Source organism: Cervus canadensis, chromosome 29 (genome assembly GCF_019320065.1).
Source record: "Cervus canadensis isolate Bull #8, Minnesota chromosome 29, ASM1932006v1, whole genome shotgun sequence".
Lineage (NCBI taxonomy): Eukaryota > Metazoa > Chordata > Mammalia > Artiodactyla > Cervidae > Cervus > Cervus canadensis.
In genome coordinates, this window is record NC_057414.1 from 18,373,823 (window position 1) to 18,391,776 (window position 17,954).

Sequence of the window (17,954 nt, forward strand, 5' to 3'; positions counted from 1 at the left end):
ACTAGAGCATGCTACCTTATTTCCTTCTTCCCTGGATGCTTTAGGTTCTGAATTCATTCATTCAACAGATATTTGAGCACTTTTTATGGAGCAAATAGTTCTAAGCACTTGAGACTCATTTGCAAACAAATAGACAAAAATCTCTGCCAATATGGAACTCAGTTATATAAAAGGAAAAAACAAAACAAAACACTAAATAAGGGTTTTCTTAGACAGAGGCAAAGAGAGATCGAAGAAATTTCTAGGATGAGATTTCAAAAAAGTTCTTAGATCATGAAACACAGAAGCAAGTACTATTTTAAAAGTGAATATGTGTAGGAGCTAAGATGGTGGAGGAATAGGACGGGGAGACCACTTTCTCCCCTACAAATTCATTGAAAGAACATTTGAATGCTGAGCAAACTTCACAAAACAACTTCTGACCGCTAGCAGAGGACATCAGACACCCAGAAAAGCAGCCCATTGTCTTCGAAAGGAGGTAGGACAAAATATAAAAGATAAAAAGAGAGACAAAAGAGGTAGGGATGGAGACCCGTCCCAGGAAGGGAGTCATAATAGAGGACGTTTCCAAACACCAGGAAACCCTCACACTGGCGGGTTTGGGGGAAGTTTTCGAATCTCGGAGGGCAACCTAATTGGGAGGAAAAATAAATAAAACCCACAGATTACATGCCTAAAAGTGAATATGTGTTTTTCAATTAGTTTATGCAGATATATACATAATGGTCTTGGAAACAAACGTTTATTGAGCAAAAATAGGCCATTTTTCGGTACCTTTTCTTCTTCACCACTTGACCATCAATATTATGTAATGTAACCCAGATGAACAGATAGTGTGGGGAAATTTAAGAATGTATACATGACTAAGAAAATGTCCCCTAAGTAGACGTGTTCATTAGTCTCGCAGTCTTGACCAGTTTACCTTACTCACTGTCACTAGTAGGTTCAACCTCTACTTCTAGTGCTGATTTTAGTACCTGAGCTACAAAAATAAAAGATTCCATTTTAGCAAAGTTCACAAATACTGTTTTAATCCAGCTATCCACACTGTCCACCTAAAACAGTACATGTCTCATTTACATGGAACTGTCTTAGCTTTTTAAACCAGTATACTTTATGAAACAAATGCTTCTCAAATAGCACTTCAATGCTAAATATAGGATTAAAGAATGAAAAAAATTAGTCATGGACATTCAGTATTCAAAGATTTGAGATCACACAGAAAACCACATCCAGGTGAGTTAAGTTTTCACTTTTCATCTTGAGAATGTTGGCATGGGATAGACATAGTCAGCTTTCATTTAGGTCTTATACATTTTAGGCACTAGTTTACACAGTTAATGCATATAAAAGGAAACACAAAATCCAAAACCAATTTCCAACTTAGAATGAGTATATAGCATTGCTTAGTTTTTCAAAATAACTAGAGATAAATAGTTAGTTAGTTGTGGTAGTACCTATATTAAGTTATTCCATTGGAAAATGTATTTGTTTCTCAATAGGAACCAATTTGCATTCTGCAAAGCATATGTAATTTTTCACTGCTTACCATTACAGTACATAGTAGAACTGTACTATCTACATTCTACATTCGGTTAATTTTTTTTCCATATGCAGATAGCTAGGCTACAAATGTTAGCCCCTCAAAAATAACATCTATTTATATAGAAGTTACTTTAAAAAATAAGAAATGGTACCTCTCTTATGTACAAAAGCCACACGTTTGTAACACATTTTAAACCTTTCTGATACTATTTTAAACCAATTAATGGATTGATATAAATGTATTCATTAAAGTCAAGTAATAGTACATACTAAAAAGAATTCTGTGATTAACTGTTAAAAGGAATTTCTAGAATATTTCTTAGAAATGTTTATGAAATTCTTCTATCACAAAATTTTTGTTTTTTTAACAAATAATGCAGTGAATATACCACAGTAAACTCTAGGATGAATAATGCTGCCTCTTGTTAAAGAAGATTGTGTACATTATAATCAGTCAAAGCCCACTTGATCATGTCAGTAATAGAGAGAAACAAACTGATATTATTATGGACTAGAATAGGAATTCAGAGTATAGAAAAAATAATTTACAGATGAAGCTGTTGATTAATATTAAGCCAGATTCTCTTTCATTATGTTACCCTCTAAAATTTTCAGAAAAATATCAGAGTGACTCTCTTTTTATTATCTCAAAGATTCCTCAAGACATACACAGTGAAATGGTGATTAACTTTCCATAGGATCTATATGAACTAGGATTGAGTTTGGAGCCATGGGGCAGGGCGGGGGCGGGGGGGCGGTGGTGGGCGGAGTAGAAAAGTACACCTAAATTAAACTAAACTATCTGCTTCCCTTTCATAAACCTTTAGAGATGGTCAAGAGTTTCTTGGTACAGTATGAAAATTACAAGAAATAAGACTTGGGAAACTAGCAATATTCCATCTCATCGAATCAAATGATTTTTAGAGCTAAGGAGTCGGCAAGAACTTCAGGCTTGATCACTTCTTCTGTCCTGATCATTTCACCCCAAGACTCTACAAATCATCTATAAAACTAGGTACCTTAGACATATCTTAATGTCACAGTATTACTTAGACATATCTTAATATGCCACAGTATTACTTTTACTGTTAATGACAGTTTAGCATTTCTCCAGATCACTACATTTCTTTGAATATGTCATTGTGATCAAAGTTGGGCCATTACATCCCACAGTTTAAGTTCATCTGTTGATTACAGATTTCATATTATATATATATGTAGCTTGCCAGCATATTGTGCTCCAAATTAATTGTGGCTTGGCAGATCTATTCTAAAAAAAACAGTGGTTTTACGTGCTTTCTACAGAATGAGTCTAACCAACAGAAGTTAATGTATTTGGTGCAGACAACCTAACCACATCATTTAACCCATCAATTTTAGTCTGTAAGTTTGATCAGTATCAATTTCTCTTGCTTGAGAGGAAGCAGACTGTTCAAGAGTGAATTTATTTGATCAGTGGTACTCTATGATTTTGAACAAATTCCGGGAGATAGTGAAGGACAGGGAAGCCTACTGTGCTGCAGTCTGTGGGTGCGCAGGGTCAAACACAACTTAGCAACTGAACAACAATTCCTGTGTAGAGTCCCAACGTCAGAGATTCCCACAGCCATTGATTTAATAATAATTTTTCTTTTCAAAATATACAAATTGGGGTTCATTAGTTCTATAAGGCTGTTTACTTTCAAGTCTCCATTTTAAGATGTATACTATCTGCTTGCATGTTTGTATCCCGGACCCCTCTTCCCATCCCACATTCTGTTACCCAATTTCATATCTAAATTCACACTGAGCTTGATTTGTAACTTGGAGTAATTCCAGCAGAGAACCATAAGGATGTGTCTATAGGATGCCAAAAATCTAACCAATTGTGTCAGTAACTTAGACATTCATTCTTGATATTTTGTCTACATCATACTAAACATATTTAATGAACTTTCTTAACTGACTAAACCCCTGACATTATTAGACATGGCTGTAAATAATAATGAGAATAGCAATGAATGTCATCAAACAAATGATACATTTGGGTCAGCACAGATTAGAACCTTAAGGAAAGTGATTCCAGTTAACCAGCATGGACTAAAATCTTTATGATATGGTTTCAAATTGTATTCTAAGGATGTTAAGGATCTGCAACATTTAGTTATTCTCCAATTGATTAAAAAAAATAACAACAACTAGATCAGGGAAGTACTGGCTACCCAAATTAACCAGAAATATTAAATGTTATTTTGCATTTGAGTTATAAAAAAGACCAATTTATATTGGGCAACTTACTAATGACAATGACGACTTAGGACTGCAGATATCCATTTTAATTAGGTTATTGCTTAAGGATCATAATTGGCCTGGAATCTTTTGGAAAATTTGTAGACTACTTTATAAAGTTACATAAAATTGTGAAAAAGTTGCATGCTTTAAAAATTTAGTATTTCCATCAAGCTTGTGGTCTAAAAAGAGTATGAATACAATAGCAAATGGATGTTTTTTAACACAGTTTCTTGGTATTTACAGTAATTTTTTTTCTCTATTTGCTGTCCCTTCGGAGTCATTCATTTGATTTTCTGGTTTTTTTTCCTCATCACATTCAGTACAAGGAGGCACTGATTCATCCTGTCAAAGAATATGGAAAAGATAATTAGACTCAAAAATGTTTAATGTAAAAATTAAACAATAACTCAAGTATCTCAACAAACTTCTTACAGAAAACCAATGCCAGGCAGAAAATAAGTGTTAACACTTATTTATGTTAACACTGTTACTTTGTGAAAGTACATAAAATGTTTTACAAATAGAAAAAATTTCAAAAACTTTTTTAAGAAAACTTTGGCCAAACCATTCAAACTTTGATTAATCTAACCCCCAAACTGAAAAATGTTGTGTTAAGTAAATTGAAAAGACCCTGATGCTGGGAAAGATTGAGGGCAGGAGAAGGGGACGACAGAGGATGAGATGGTTGGATGGCATCACCGACTCAACGGACATGAGTTTGGGTAAACTCTGGGAGTTGGTGATGGACAGGGAGGCCTGGTGTGCTGCGGTTCATGGGGTCGCAAAGAGTCGGACACGACTGAGCGACTGAAGTAAAATGACTTAATAATTGCTATGATGCAATATATTTGGTCAAATATAGAACTTCTAGATAGAAGTTCAGTATTAAGCTCCTGAGTTATGTTTGTTATTTGTTTTGTGGGGGATATGTATGTCTTTCTACCTTCTGTTTCTCAAGTCTTCATTTATCTTCTTTGTCCTCTAAGGAATGTAAGTGTACTTTTTGTTTTCTCTTTACTTTTGTTTTGTTCCTTGGTTGCTGGGGAAGGGTAAGACACCTCCCTTGCCCTTGTTCTTCTAGGACTTCAGCTAATCAAATCAAAGCTTAGTGGCAGGCACAGTGGCCATGGAAAGGTTCAGAATCAATAGGTGAAAAATATATCTTGTATTAGGTAATACAGCATCCTGGCTTCAGCTAGAGCAAGGGAGAAAATCATAGAACCCATGAGCTTCAAAAAGTGTTTTCTGAAAATCCAACAATCAAACAAACAAAATACCTGTGGGACAGGTGATGATTCTGCAGTGTCATTGTTTGGAAGATTTTCATCCTGCTTCGTAGAACAGACCGTGCTCTCCTGTAAAAGCTGCGATTGAAAGAAGGTCAGTGAAGTTAAATTAAATGAAGGAAAGGAACAGAAAATCTCGCTTGAAATCTTCCCATTGGTAAATTTCCTTCACTTTGAGACAAGTTGAAAGGTCAAGTGAGGGACAAAATGATCACAACATTACTGAGATCCCAGGGAGAAGGCAATTATTCACAGTCCATTTGAGGGTCTCAGTGATGCTTATGACAGACAGCTACTAAAAAAAAAAAAGCTCAATTGCAATGAAAAATTCTTTCTTTGCAAAAAGTTTTAAAAAATAAAGAGTTGCACAACTACTATATTCTATTATCCCTGATGTATCTAGACTCTAAGATTTAAATATGTTCATGGTCTATATGTCTGCAGGAACATCAAGATTGCAAGCCAGAAAACAATGTAAACATTATGATCATTGTTAAAAAAAGAAAACAAAAAACTGAAATCACAATTAAATGGAATTAGGAGACCAAAAGGGGAGCTCTCATATGCCACAACAATAGTAGAGCCCAACAAGATGAAGACAGACTCCTCTTCTTTCCTGGCAACAATTCAGCCCATGAAAAGCCAAGAACTCTGTTTATTGTAGCCCTTCCAACCCTCTTTTCCCCTCCATAAAAAGTCCTTTTTCCTTTGCTTTGTGGGGACTTGGACCTTGCTCACCATGATTGCAGATGCCCAAATTGTAATTCTCTACCGATTCCAAGTAAACACATAATTGCTGAAGACATGTCTATCAGTCTGTCTGTTTTGGTCAACATCAATCTGTCTAGCAAAAAATCTTCAACACCTTAAAAAAGATTATATTTCTGCAAATAAGATCATATATTTCACTAGCCAGGATATCCCTTCTTACTTACTAGCTTCCATAGTCTTAAAGAAAATGACTTACTGGCAGCATATTCCAGCTGGCTTTCATTTTCATATTAACCAAGGGTTAAAATATTGAATTTCTCTTCCCTCTATCCCTCTCTTTCTTCCTTCTTCCTCAGTCAGCCTCTTTTCCCTCTTTTCCTCACTGCCTCTCAATTCTCCTTTCATCTCTTCCTTTCCTTCTCATCATTTTTTTTAACTTAAACACATTTTTAAAGTAAATGTCGAAACTGTTTAATGTAAGAATATGTACTTTATAGTGATATTTCTATAATCCTTTCCCTGTAGAAAATGTATAAAACAGAGACTGGGAGTCTAATAGTTCATGGCCACTGTGTAACTCTAACCTTGAACAAGTTAGTTTCTTTGAAGTCAAACAAAGAGGATACCTAAGTTGGCTTTGAAATCTAACTTTCTAGGAGTGGATGATAACTAAAGAAATTGTATAGGATATTTAACCTACTCCAATTCAGATTTGAAAGCAAAGTTATTCTTACCTGCTCCCTATTATTACTCTACATGGGTCCTAACTGAACGTTCAGCATGGTACTTCACCCTTCTGTGGCTGTGTAGTATGCACTCCCCTCTACACCTTCATGACAGTCCCTCTTCACTGTGAGATCCTCAAGACCAGCTAGTTTCTCCCTTCCTAGCACATTATTTTCACCACTAGACAGGCTCATCACACTTTCACTAAAGGTACAGTGCATTAGATACATTGACACCAAATGATTTTATATGTATGTGTATTTCTCATTCCTCAATATATTGTAAGTTCCTTGAAGATACAGCCTACATTTTTCAGCCCTAGATCCCAGCTAGATGCCTATTAGATAGCAAATGGTCATATGTAGTCACTGAGTAAATAAATGAATTAAAGGAACATTGGCTATGAAAATATTTTAGTCCTTTTGAATTTTCATAAGTGTCTGAGTTTGTCAAATGATAAGATTTAGTTATATTTGATAACAGCTCCAAACGGGTTGTACAATAGCCTCGTCTTCAAAATAAGTCTACAGTATATAGAAGAGTAGTTGAAACTTTGACTGCCTTAGTCCAAAGAATTTTAGGCAGCTACATGAGGAATCTTCTGTACTAATTTTTTTTTTCTTTTTATGTTGTATGGGTTTGAGTTACACCCAGAAACTAAAATTTCCCTGGAATATTACAAGTATTTTGTTTTTATTGTAATAATACAACTGACCTTTGTTTTTATTATACTTGCCTTTGGCCTTGGAGGGGGAAAAAACTAAAATGTACAAAATCAAGCTCAAAATGCAGAAAGTAAATGCAGAGTGTAAGGCTTCCCAAAATATCTTTTTGAATAGTGGAGTATATAAGTTACATAAGTTTGAGGAAAACTTTACTTGAACATTAAACAATGGTATTTAAGGTAGTTCTTCTCAGAGTCTTTAACACAAAATTTCTTAAATCTTTGGTCTTGAATGATCTTCTCGCATAATCATATAGGGTGCTTGTTAAATATAATACTCCTGGGTGATAATTCAGTCTTATGAATATAGGGCTTGCATTTTTAATCAGCAATCCAGCAATTCAAATGAACAGTGAAATTTGAAATCCACTTCTTTGTAATGTATAAATGCACTATAAATCTCTTAGGAGATATGATATAACCATTTCCTAAATACATCTGACCTCAAAAGCATTTTTTTGTGTGTGAGGTATTACTTGAGGTCATTGTCTTGAGAAAGATACCATAGGATTTATGGTGGAGTATGGTAAGCACAGCTGACTATTTGAGACAAGCCTTTGATCATCTGAACAATGAAAACTTATTAAATTTCAACATTAAAGAAAATATTTTGTGGCTGGAAGACAATTCTAACCTTTTTGATACTTTGATCTTACAATGAACACAACCTTTAAGTTTATTTTTTTGTGTGTGCCTCACAGGCATTGTGGAAACTTCGTGAGATGGGATTCATAAAATCCCTAGTGTTATTCAGAAAGGCAACAGATTTAAGCACTTCTGAAGGCACAAACCTTCAAACTACTCTCAATTAGATAAAATTCAACCTGATTAATATTGTACATATTTCTAGAAACTCAAGTAATAAAATATGGAGATTGATCAGGAAAGTCTGCACAGATTCACCTACTTCAATGTGCAGCTCAACTATTAATTAAACAGGCGACCTAGCTGGGTCTGTAAATTATGAAATGGGATGAGCCATGAACATATCTTTATTAAAGTAATTACACACTCTTTCTCACATACGCATCTTCACCAACACCTCCAGAATCACCAGTTTGTTTCTGTGCTTTGGGCACAGATTACTATCTGACAAAATGTTATATTATGGCCACAAAAGTAGGCAAAGTAATAACAAATTTAGTTGAGACAAGCCCCTTTAATTATTTATCTCTGTGTGGAAAAAATACATAATCCTACCATGTTGGTGCAGCCTCTAATACTGGAGTATCCTTAACAATGGTCAGGATTCTCATTTTAATGGCTGGAAGTTATGCATAAACAAATTTGAGTCCCAACTCCATCTCCTACTATCTTTATAAGAGAAAAAAAAAAAACTTTTTATTTTGTATTGGGGTATAGCCAATTAACAGTGTTATAATCTCAGCCATACTTATACCTGGATCCATTCTCCCCCAAACTCTCCTTCTATCCAGCCTGTCACATAACATTGAGCAGAGTTCCCTGAGCTATACAGTAGTTCTTTGTTGGTTATCCATTTTAAATATGGCAGTGTGTACAAGTCTATTCTAAACTCCCTAACTATTCCTTTCCCCCAACATTCCCTCATCCTCACCCCTGCAACCATAGGTTCATTCTCTAAGTCTGTGAGTCTGTTTTATAACTAAGTTCTTTGTATCATTTCTTTTTAGATTCCACGTATAAGGGATGTCATATGAGCTTTCTCCTTCCCTGACTTACTTCACTCAGTATGACAATCTCTAGGCCCATCCATGTTGCTGCAAATGGCATTACTTCATTATTTTCAAAGGCTGAGTAATATTCCAGTATCTTTGATAATGAGCTTTACGGTTTCTGATATTTTGAGATTTCTTTGATATTTTACAGAAAAATAAGATTAAACATCAATAGCAAATTTTGACATCAGAACAAATAAACCAACAAGCAAAATCCACTGCTAGTTTCAGCAATATTTCCGAGAAGGAATAACATTTTAATACTAATATATATAAAGGATCAAATATTGAAAAAAATTATTTTTGAGAATCAGAAAGAGAGAGAGACTGGTTCATAGAAAATCCACTAATATTCTGTTATTTGATATTAAATGTCAGTTTTCTATATTCCTATACTGTTGAAAACTTCATGACAGGCCAGTACTTGTTAGTGAAATGATGGATGGGAAATACCAATTTGACTTCACTTTTCCTTCATTTGTGAAATGGGGATAATGATGCATACATTCAAAATTTCTGACATCAAGTGAAATGATTTAATGAAAGTAACTCAGCTAGGTGAATGGAGTAAAGAGTCCATCGGGGTTAGAATTCCTTTAGCTCTTATTTGGTGTGTATACTTGGGAAAGTTACTTTATCTTAAGGAGGTTCTGAATCCTTATCTGTAGGGTAGGCAAAATGATCCTTACTTTACAGGCGTTTTGATGAAATAAAATGTATACAATGGTTTCTAAAGGAGTATTTTGCATGTATTAGATGATCAGTTAGGCTTAGTTCCTACCATTTCTTTCCCTTTCTAAGGTTTTTTCCTTCTGTCAAAATTTCTCCATTTTGTTGACAAATATTTGTATCAGAATAGAAACACAGCTCTTCAGTCATTTTAATTTTCAGTCGTGGTGTCAACATAAATGACCCTGGTCATTGGATGATCTTGACATTGCTAAAGAATGCGTGGCTGTCCTTGATCCTTTCCCGTTCATGATTTAACAGGGCAGGAAAAATGTCAGATTAACCATCTACCTGTCTTCCTTGAGAAATCTTAACCTTGGAGAATGCCTTTATCCTTCCTGAATTTTCATTTGTTTTCTTCCTCAAGGCAGAATCAGCAGATCAATCTAGCCAACTTAAGGATTCAGGTGCTTCAGAAGGTTTTCATTAAGGAACGTTCATACCTTTGGCTTCAGTGCAAATATCCCATTTAGAAAATATGGAAATAAAACTGTATATTTAGAATGACCTTTTTTAAAGGGCACCATGAGTAAAATTACTCCATAATACTGTTGCATCGACATCCATTTTGTGTTGTTAAGCGGCCTTCAAGGGCCTGAAGCTGACACTAGCCCCCAGCGCCATCCTCCAGTGCGTTCCCTAGATAACAGCCAGCAGAGACACAAGGAAGTGTAAGGCCCTAACGGAACTTCTCCAGTGCTGCTGGTAATGCAGTTCCTCTTGTTTCTCAGCAACTTCCCCTTATGAGACCCTTAGGTAAGAACCCTGTGAAGCTTACCGAAACTCTGCTGCTGCTCCTTTCAGCTTGAATTGACGGATCTGGCCTACCCTGGAACCTCAAGCCCTCTACACCAACCCTACCAAAGGCATATGCCCCAGGTTCTGCTGCTTCCTTTTGGCCTTGACACTCCCATGTAGCTCAAGGAGGAATGCCTTGTGTTCTTCCAGGACCTGTGATTAGCAAACCTCTGTATTTCAGTTTCCCTGAGCTTGAGGTCTTTCTCAAACCTTGGGGCACCGTCTGATACCTAGGGCTTTACTTAAATGTTAACAAAAACCAAAACAGGCACTATGATAGAGTAAAAAAATTACTGGAAAAGCCTCTTTTGCATTTTGTTTATTTTAAATTACACTCCATTCTCCCTCTGAAATAAACAGTAATACTTTAAGAATTAAAGCAGATGAGATGGTTTATCAGAGATTCATTTAAAGTCTTCTCTGGGTTTTAATCTCTGATTCTGTTGATTACAGTAACTTTGTTAATGGTATTGAGCACTTGGTTCTACTTCACAAGAGGGATTAGTTTTTTCTCTGATGACTTTTCTGTATACATTAAAAGAAGTCAAAATACTTAATACAAATGCATAACTGGGCAACATGAAATTCTACCTAGAAAAAATACATCTGACAGTTAAAAGGTCCAATTCATTCTTCATATTTAATTAATATCTGGGACAAGCTGGAGGCTAAAAACAAGCATGATTTTCAGAATATATAAAAAAATGGAATTAGGTTATCAAGTTTTTAAGAAACATTGGCTAAATTTTTCTCTCATGTGACTTTTGAATATGAAATTTATTTAAATTTATTATAGAATGATACTTTGGTACTGTTTTAATATATAAAAAGGCAGAAACTGGAAGAAGTTCAAAGATTAAAAATGGAATGCTGAATCAAGATGATGGTAGTTACTGGAGGAACAGTGGCCTGGGAGGGAGGCAGGGTCCGACACTGATGTCCTCTGTTACCAGGCCCCCCCAGGCAAGTTGCATTCCCTCTCTGAACCGTAATTCATTCATTACATGAAATAGTTAAAATTTGGAAACAGGAAGCCCTAACTTCATCATTTTAGATATTTTGGAAAACTAGTTAAAAGCGTCTGTTATGATTTACATTTTGTTTGGTTCTGAAGGAAATATCAATACTTTTATGTCTGTCCTCAAATTGCCTATTATCTAATGCTAAATGAGAACCTTATACATATAATCAATATGCAAGAGGGATTGTGATACAGGATAAAACACGTGTATGAACCAAGCACTGTGGAGACCCAGAGGAGAAAACCATTTTGCCTCAGGGAAGTTAAGAGGGGTCAGAGAGTTATCAACAAGATTAAGCCTTGTATTTACACATCACTGTTTGACCAATTTCCTTATAATAATTATTAACATGCTTATTAGGCTATTTATATTTACCAAATTATAAGTTACCCATTATTATTATGGTTTCTATATGACATCTGGTAAGAAATCATAATTAAGTTTACATTGTGCATGCTTTAAATTAAGATGTTATAGGAGGGTAAACATGGAAATCTATTATCTAATGTAAAAAGCAGAAATTTATTCTAAAGACCTTAGGTAACTATCTGTCCTTCCCATATAATCTTGATGCATGCCTATTCCTTCTTAAAAAAAACCACAGGAGTACAATGAATGCCTATTATGAAGCCAACCTCTTCAGATGGTCTGATGGAGCGTAGCCCAGAATGCCAATGCCATATGGTCGCTCAGTCCAATTACAGCAGGGCTTGACTCTCCTAGAAAATTTTTGTTAATGCAGTGTCTGCCAACAATTCATCAGGGCATCAAATGTCACACAATGAATATTGGATATAATTGTAAACTAGAACTTTTAAAATCTCTGCCAAAATTGTTTTAGTATGAAAATGCTGGCATAAGTTTCTACAAGCAGCTCTAGATTTATTTCCTGCACATTTTATGCTCTCATTTTCCTAGACAATGCTTTGCTGTTGAATAAACTCCCTTTGGTCAGGGACTTGCAGGCAGGTGCAACGGCAAGATTCTGAGCAAGGAGTACTTACAATACTAAATATAAGCCATTGTTGCCTTTCATTTCCTCAGCACATTAAGAAAAGTTAAGTGTGTGCTATCTAGAGGAGTCAGAAACGTTATAAAACACATTTACACTGAGTAGTAAGTCTTATTCCTTTTGTGAAAATTAACATAAACTGCTCAGTGTCTTTAATTCTTGATATGCAATTAAACAATATGAGGCACATTTGCAAACTGCAGGAAAATGGGATAAAGCAGGTACATCCTTTGCTTTCTCCCTGTGACTACAAAATTATCATTTGAGCAAAACTACTTTCAAGGGAACTTAAACATTCCCCAAAACTTGTAGTCCAATATGTTGTTAAGCTTTTGTGGATCCATTTCAAGTTTTCTACATCCACTAACAAAGGGGCCAACAAATCCAGAAACCATTGTCCTAGGTGACCCTGCCTGGTTGGATAGGGCAGGAAGTAGAACATATCTAAGAATATGCATGGGCCCTAATTCCAAGATTAGGACCTTGTCCATACAAGATATTAAGACCATGAATATGAAAACTGTAGAGTAAATTCAGCCTGAACTAATAAGGACATCCATAATAAAACCAAACACTGTATATTTAATCTCTGTGACTACAATCATCATGATAAACCTATAAGAAATAAACATTAAAGATTCTCAAGAATGTTTAAGAGGAAATATTGATAGAAAAAAATCTAGGATGGTTTATTCAAACAACACACATTCCTGGTCTATGCCCTAGATCTACTGATTAATAATCTGTGGGAGTGGAGCCTTACCACAAGCAGTTTGATTTGAAAATAGTTGATCTGAATTTTATAGAAAAGGGATGTGACTAACAAAATCATTTGCCAATAAGTGATGTGTTAGGAAAACAGCACAGTGGTAATTTCCAGGTTCTTTCTAGTATGTTATTTCATCTTGGGTATGACCAACAGAAATCAAAATGAATCACCTTTGCTATTTATTGACTAAGAAATTGCATGTGCTCCCATCAGCACTAGTGAGGTTGCTGATCATCATAGAATCCTGGAACAGAAAGAGATGCTCTCATGATAGCTCTTTTCCTCTACTCTAAGGCTTCATTTCCTGACTACATCACAGAATGGTTGTTTTTCATTATTTAGTTATATAATATACTATGTCTTCTATTCTATGCTAATTCTATTTTCAGAAAATTTTCATTGAGTTCACTTTAATATCTGACTGAAATATTCACCTTTTTATAGCTGTTTCCATCAGTTGCATCTGGATCTGCCCTAAGAGTCAATCAGACTAGGTTTTTTAATGATGGCTGTTCTGACTGATGTAAGGTGATAATTCATTGTGATTTTTCTTTTCATTATCTGTAATAATTAGTGATGCTGAGTATCTTTTCATGTGCCTATTGGCCATCTGTATATCTTCTTTGGAGAAATGTCTATTTAGGTCTTATGCCCATTTTTCAATTAGGCTTTTTTTTTTTTTTTAGGTTATTGCATTATATGAACTTTTCATACATTTGGGAAACTAAGCCTGGTTGGTGGCATTATTTGCAAGTAATCTCTCCTGGTCAGTAGGTTGTACTTGTTTATGATTTCCTTTCTTGCACAAAAGTTTGCAAGTTTGATTAGGTCCTGTTTGTTAATTTTTGCTTTTATTTCTATTGCCTTGGGAGATGGATCTTAGGAAACACTGGTACAATTTATGTCAGAATGTTTTGCCTATGTTCTTTCCTAAGAGTTGTATGGTGTCATGTCTTATAATTAAGTCTATGAGCCATTCTGTGTTTATTTTAGTGCATGGTGTGAGGATGTGTTCTGACTTCATTGATTTACATTTGGCTGTCCAGCTTTATCAATACCACTTGCTGAAGAGACTGTCTTACTCCATTGTATTTTCTTGTGTTCTTTGTAGAAGATTGATTGACTATAGATGGCTTCCCAAGTGGCTCAGTGGTAAAGAATCTGCCTGTAATGCAGGAGATGTGAGTTCAATCTCTGGGTCAGGAAGTTCCTCTAGAGAAGGAAATGGCAACCCACTCCAGTATTCTTGCCTGGGAAATCCCATGGACAGAGGAGCCTGGAGGGCCACGTTCATGAGGTTGGAAAAGAGTCAGACACTTTTGGGTTCTGTATTCTGTTCTGTTGATCCAAATTTTATGTCAATACCTTGATGTTTTGATTACTGTCCCTTTGTGGTGGGCTTCCCTGGTGGCTCAGTGGTAAAGAATGTGGTGAAGAGATGCAGGTAGAGAGATAGGTGGGCTATAGTCCATGGGGTCAAAAAGACACAGCTTAGTGATGAAACAACAACAACCTTTGTAGCACCGTCTGAAATCTGGGAGGGTTATGCAGCATTTTTATAATATCCAAGACATGAAGACAATCTAAGTTTCTAGATGAATAAAGAAAGTGTTACATAGAGAGGAACATATATGTATATGAATATTATTCAGACATAAAATGGGAATTCTGCCATTTGTGACAACATGGATAAACACTGAAATACAAAAAATATTAAAATCAAGAAGGGAAAATCAACAAATAACATATACGGGAATTCTCATAAGTTTATCAGCTGAATTTTCACCAGAAACTCTGCAGGCCAGAAGGGAGTGGCAGGATATATTTAAAGTAATGCTATTATTAGTCAAAAGAAAGGTGAAGTAGCCATATTCAGAGCAAGAAAAATATCAGGGATAAAGAGGGACATCTATATAATAATAGAGGGGTCAATTCCACAAACACACAAAACTATATATATAACAATTCTTAACAAAAATACATCTAACAACAGGTTGTCAAGATATATGAGACAAAGCTAATAGAACTGCAAGGAGAAACAGAAATGAACCACTACCACCAATGAAAGTTTCAACACTCTCTATCAATAGTGGATCTATCAAGTGAGCAGAAAATTTCCAAAAATAGAGTTGACCTGAAGAGCACTACAAATCAAATGGATCTAACTGATATTTATGGAATACTTCATCAAACAAGAATAAAATACAGATTCTTCTCAAGGTAACATGGAACATTAGACAGACTGCATTTGAACAAATGTAGAGTATGCCATCAGACTGTAATGGAACTAAATGACAAATTACAGAAAGATAGCTGGTTGCCGCATGGAACTCTGAACTATTGCTCTATTACTCTGCAAACTGAAAGCTGTATTTAAAAATACCTGCTATCTTTTAGAAAGACACCATTAAGAAAATGTAAAGACAAGAAACATCCTGAGAGAAGAGAAATATTTTCAAATCATATATCTGGTAAAGGATATATATCCAGAATATGTAAGGAATCTCGCTACTTAATACCAAGGAGACAGACAACCCCAATAAACATGGGGAAAATATCTGAATAGACATTTCACTGAAGAAAATATATGAATTGCTAATAAGTATATAAAAATATGCTCAAATTTTTAACCATTTGGAAATTAACAGTTAAGCCTGTTATGAAATTTTATTTCAGACCCCCTAGAATTTTATTTTTAAGCAAAAATTCAGACAATAACAAGTGGTGACAAAGATGTAGAGAAAATGGAGCTCTCATAATTGCTAATTAAGATGTAAAATGGTGCAGCCACTTTGGAAATGTCTGTTTCTTAAAAAGTTCAGAAAGTATTTACAATATCCCATTCTGCTTCTGGGTATCTACTCAAGAAAAATAAAACATATGTCCACTTGAAGATGTTTATGTAAATGTTCATGGTATCATTAATTCATAATAGCCAAAAAGTGGAAAAAATCCAAAAGTTATCAGCTGGTGAATGAATAAGGAAAAAGTGATAAAACCATACACTGGATTCTATTCAGAATAAAAAAGAGCAAACTACTGAAATATACTATAATATAGATGAACCTCAAAGTCATTATGCTACATGAAAGAAGGGAATGCAAAATGCCACATGCTATATGATCAATCTATAAAATCTATGGAAAGGCAAACTGATAACCAATAGAAACTAGGTTAGTGGTTGTCTTTATAGAGATTAACTGTAGAAAAAGGCATGTGGGATCTTACTAGGAAGATAGAAATGTTCTGAAACTGGCCTGTGGTAATGGTTGCAAAACTTGGTGAATTAAATAAATGAATAGCTGAAATATACACTTAAAATCTGTGATTTTTAGAGAATGCGAACTGTTTTTAAAAACTGTCATATTTTTCATAAGCAATTAGCTCCAGTGTGCTAATTTTTGTTCATTCTAGTTATTAAGATGGCACAAATCTCTCCTGTTAAGGAGCAAATGGACAAAAATTAAAATATCTCCTGTAATAGTTCATTTTATTTGAGACTAAAACTATAATTGTTCCAGTCAACCAAGATGAAAATAGAGACTCATATTAGACTTCATCCTTATTCTTGTATCTTTGCTTGAACACACAACTCTGGGGATTTCTTATTCTGATATTCTGTTTATTTCATGCTTTCAATTGTTTGTTATTGGCTTCATTCAGGTCCCTATTTTATCTTCCCTTTTATTATTAAAAAAATTCTTAATTGATATTCTGTTTATTTCATGCTTTCAATTGTTTGTTATTGGCTTCATTCAGATCCCTATTTTATCTTCCCTTTTATTATTAAAAAATTCTTAATTGAGTAGTTTCTAGATTTTTTTAATTTCATAGAGCAGAAAAACACATTAAACAGAAAATAAATGGAAATAAATTTTCCAAATTAATTTTGTCAAGTAAGGCCGCCAAAATTAAAATTTAACTCGACAACTACCATGTATTTTCTCTCTGTAGAAAACTGAGTAGCACTGATTAGTTTCTAATTAAAGTCTTTTATAAAAAAGCAGTGAAAATACTTCAAAATACACATGAAATATACAAAACATACATGTGAAAAAATAATTGTATTAGGTTCTCCAGGGAAACAGAACTAGTAGAATATATACATAGATGTATAAGAGGTTTTTTTTTTTTTTTTTTTTTAATGGGAATTGGCTCATGCTATTATGGAAGATGAGACATGCCATGATATGCACTCTCTAAGCTGGTAAATCAGGAAAGCTGGTGGCATAAAATTCAGTCCAAGTCTGAAGGGCTGAGAATAAGAGAAGCTGTTGTAATTCCAAACCTGAATCTCAGGCCTGAAGCCAAAGGCCTGAGAACTGTGTGAGTGGCCTGCTGGTGTTAAGTCCCTGAGTTGGAAGGCCCCAGAAACAGGAGCTTTGATGTCTGAAGGCTGAAGAAGATATATGGCCCAGCTCAAAGGGAAAAGAAATTATGCTTCCTCCATCTTTTTGTTCAATTCAGGCCTTCTAGGGATTAGATGATGCCTGCCGTGTTTATGAGGGAAGATCTCTTAGTCTACTAATTCAAATGTTAATCTCTTCTGGAAATGCCCTGTCAGACATACCCAGAATTAATATTTTACCAAGTCTCTGGTCATCCTTGAGCTCAGTCATTTTGATGCGTAAAACTATCACAAGGCCACCTCTTGTTAGCCTGGC

The 17,954-nt window shown here is 34.9% G+C and overlaps 1 protein-coding gene across 3 annotated transcripts in view; it reads right to left on the bottom strand.

Annotated features, from left to right (window-relative positions):
• Positions 1-1,004: 1,004 nt before the first annotated feature.
• LUZP2 (leucine zipper protein 2) overlaps positions 1,005-17,954 on the bottom strand; it is a 476,467-nt gene continuing 459,517 nt past the window's right edge. For all 3 annotated transcript variants that reach the window (XM_043452431.1, XM_043452430.1, XM_043452432.1), the window contains 2 exons: positions 5,094-5,180; positions 1,005-4,158 (listed from right to left, as the gene is read on the bottom strand). In XM_043452431.1, the coding sequence (XP_043308366.1) occupies positions 4,054-4,158; positions 5,094-5,180 (192 nt within the window). In that variant the 3' untranslated portion in view covers positions 1,005-4,053. The remainder of the gene's footprint in view (positions 4,159-5,093; positions 5,181-17,954) is intronic.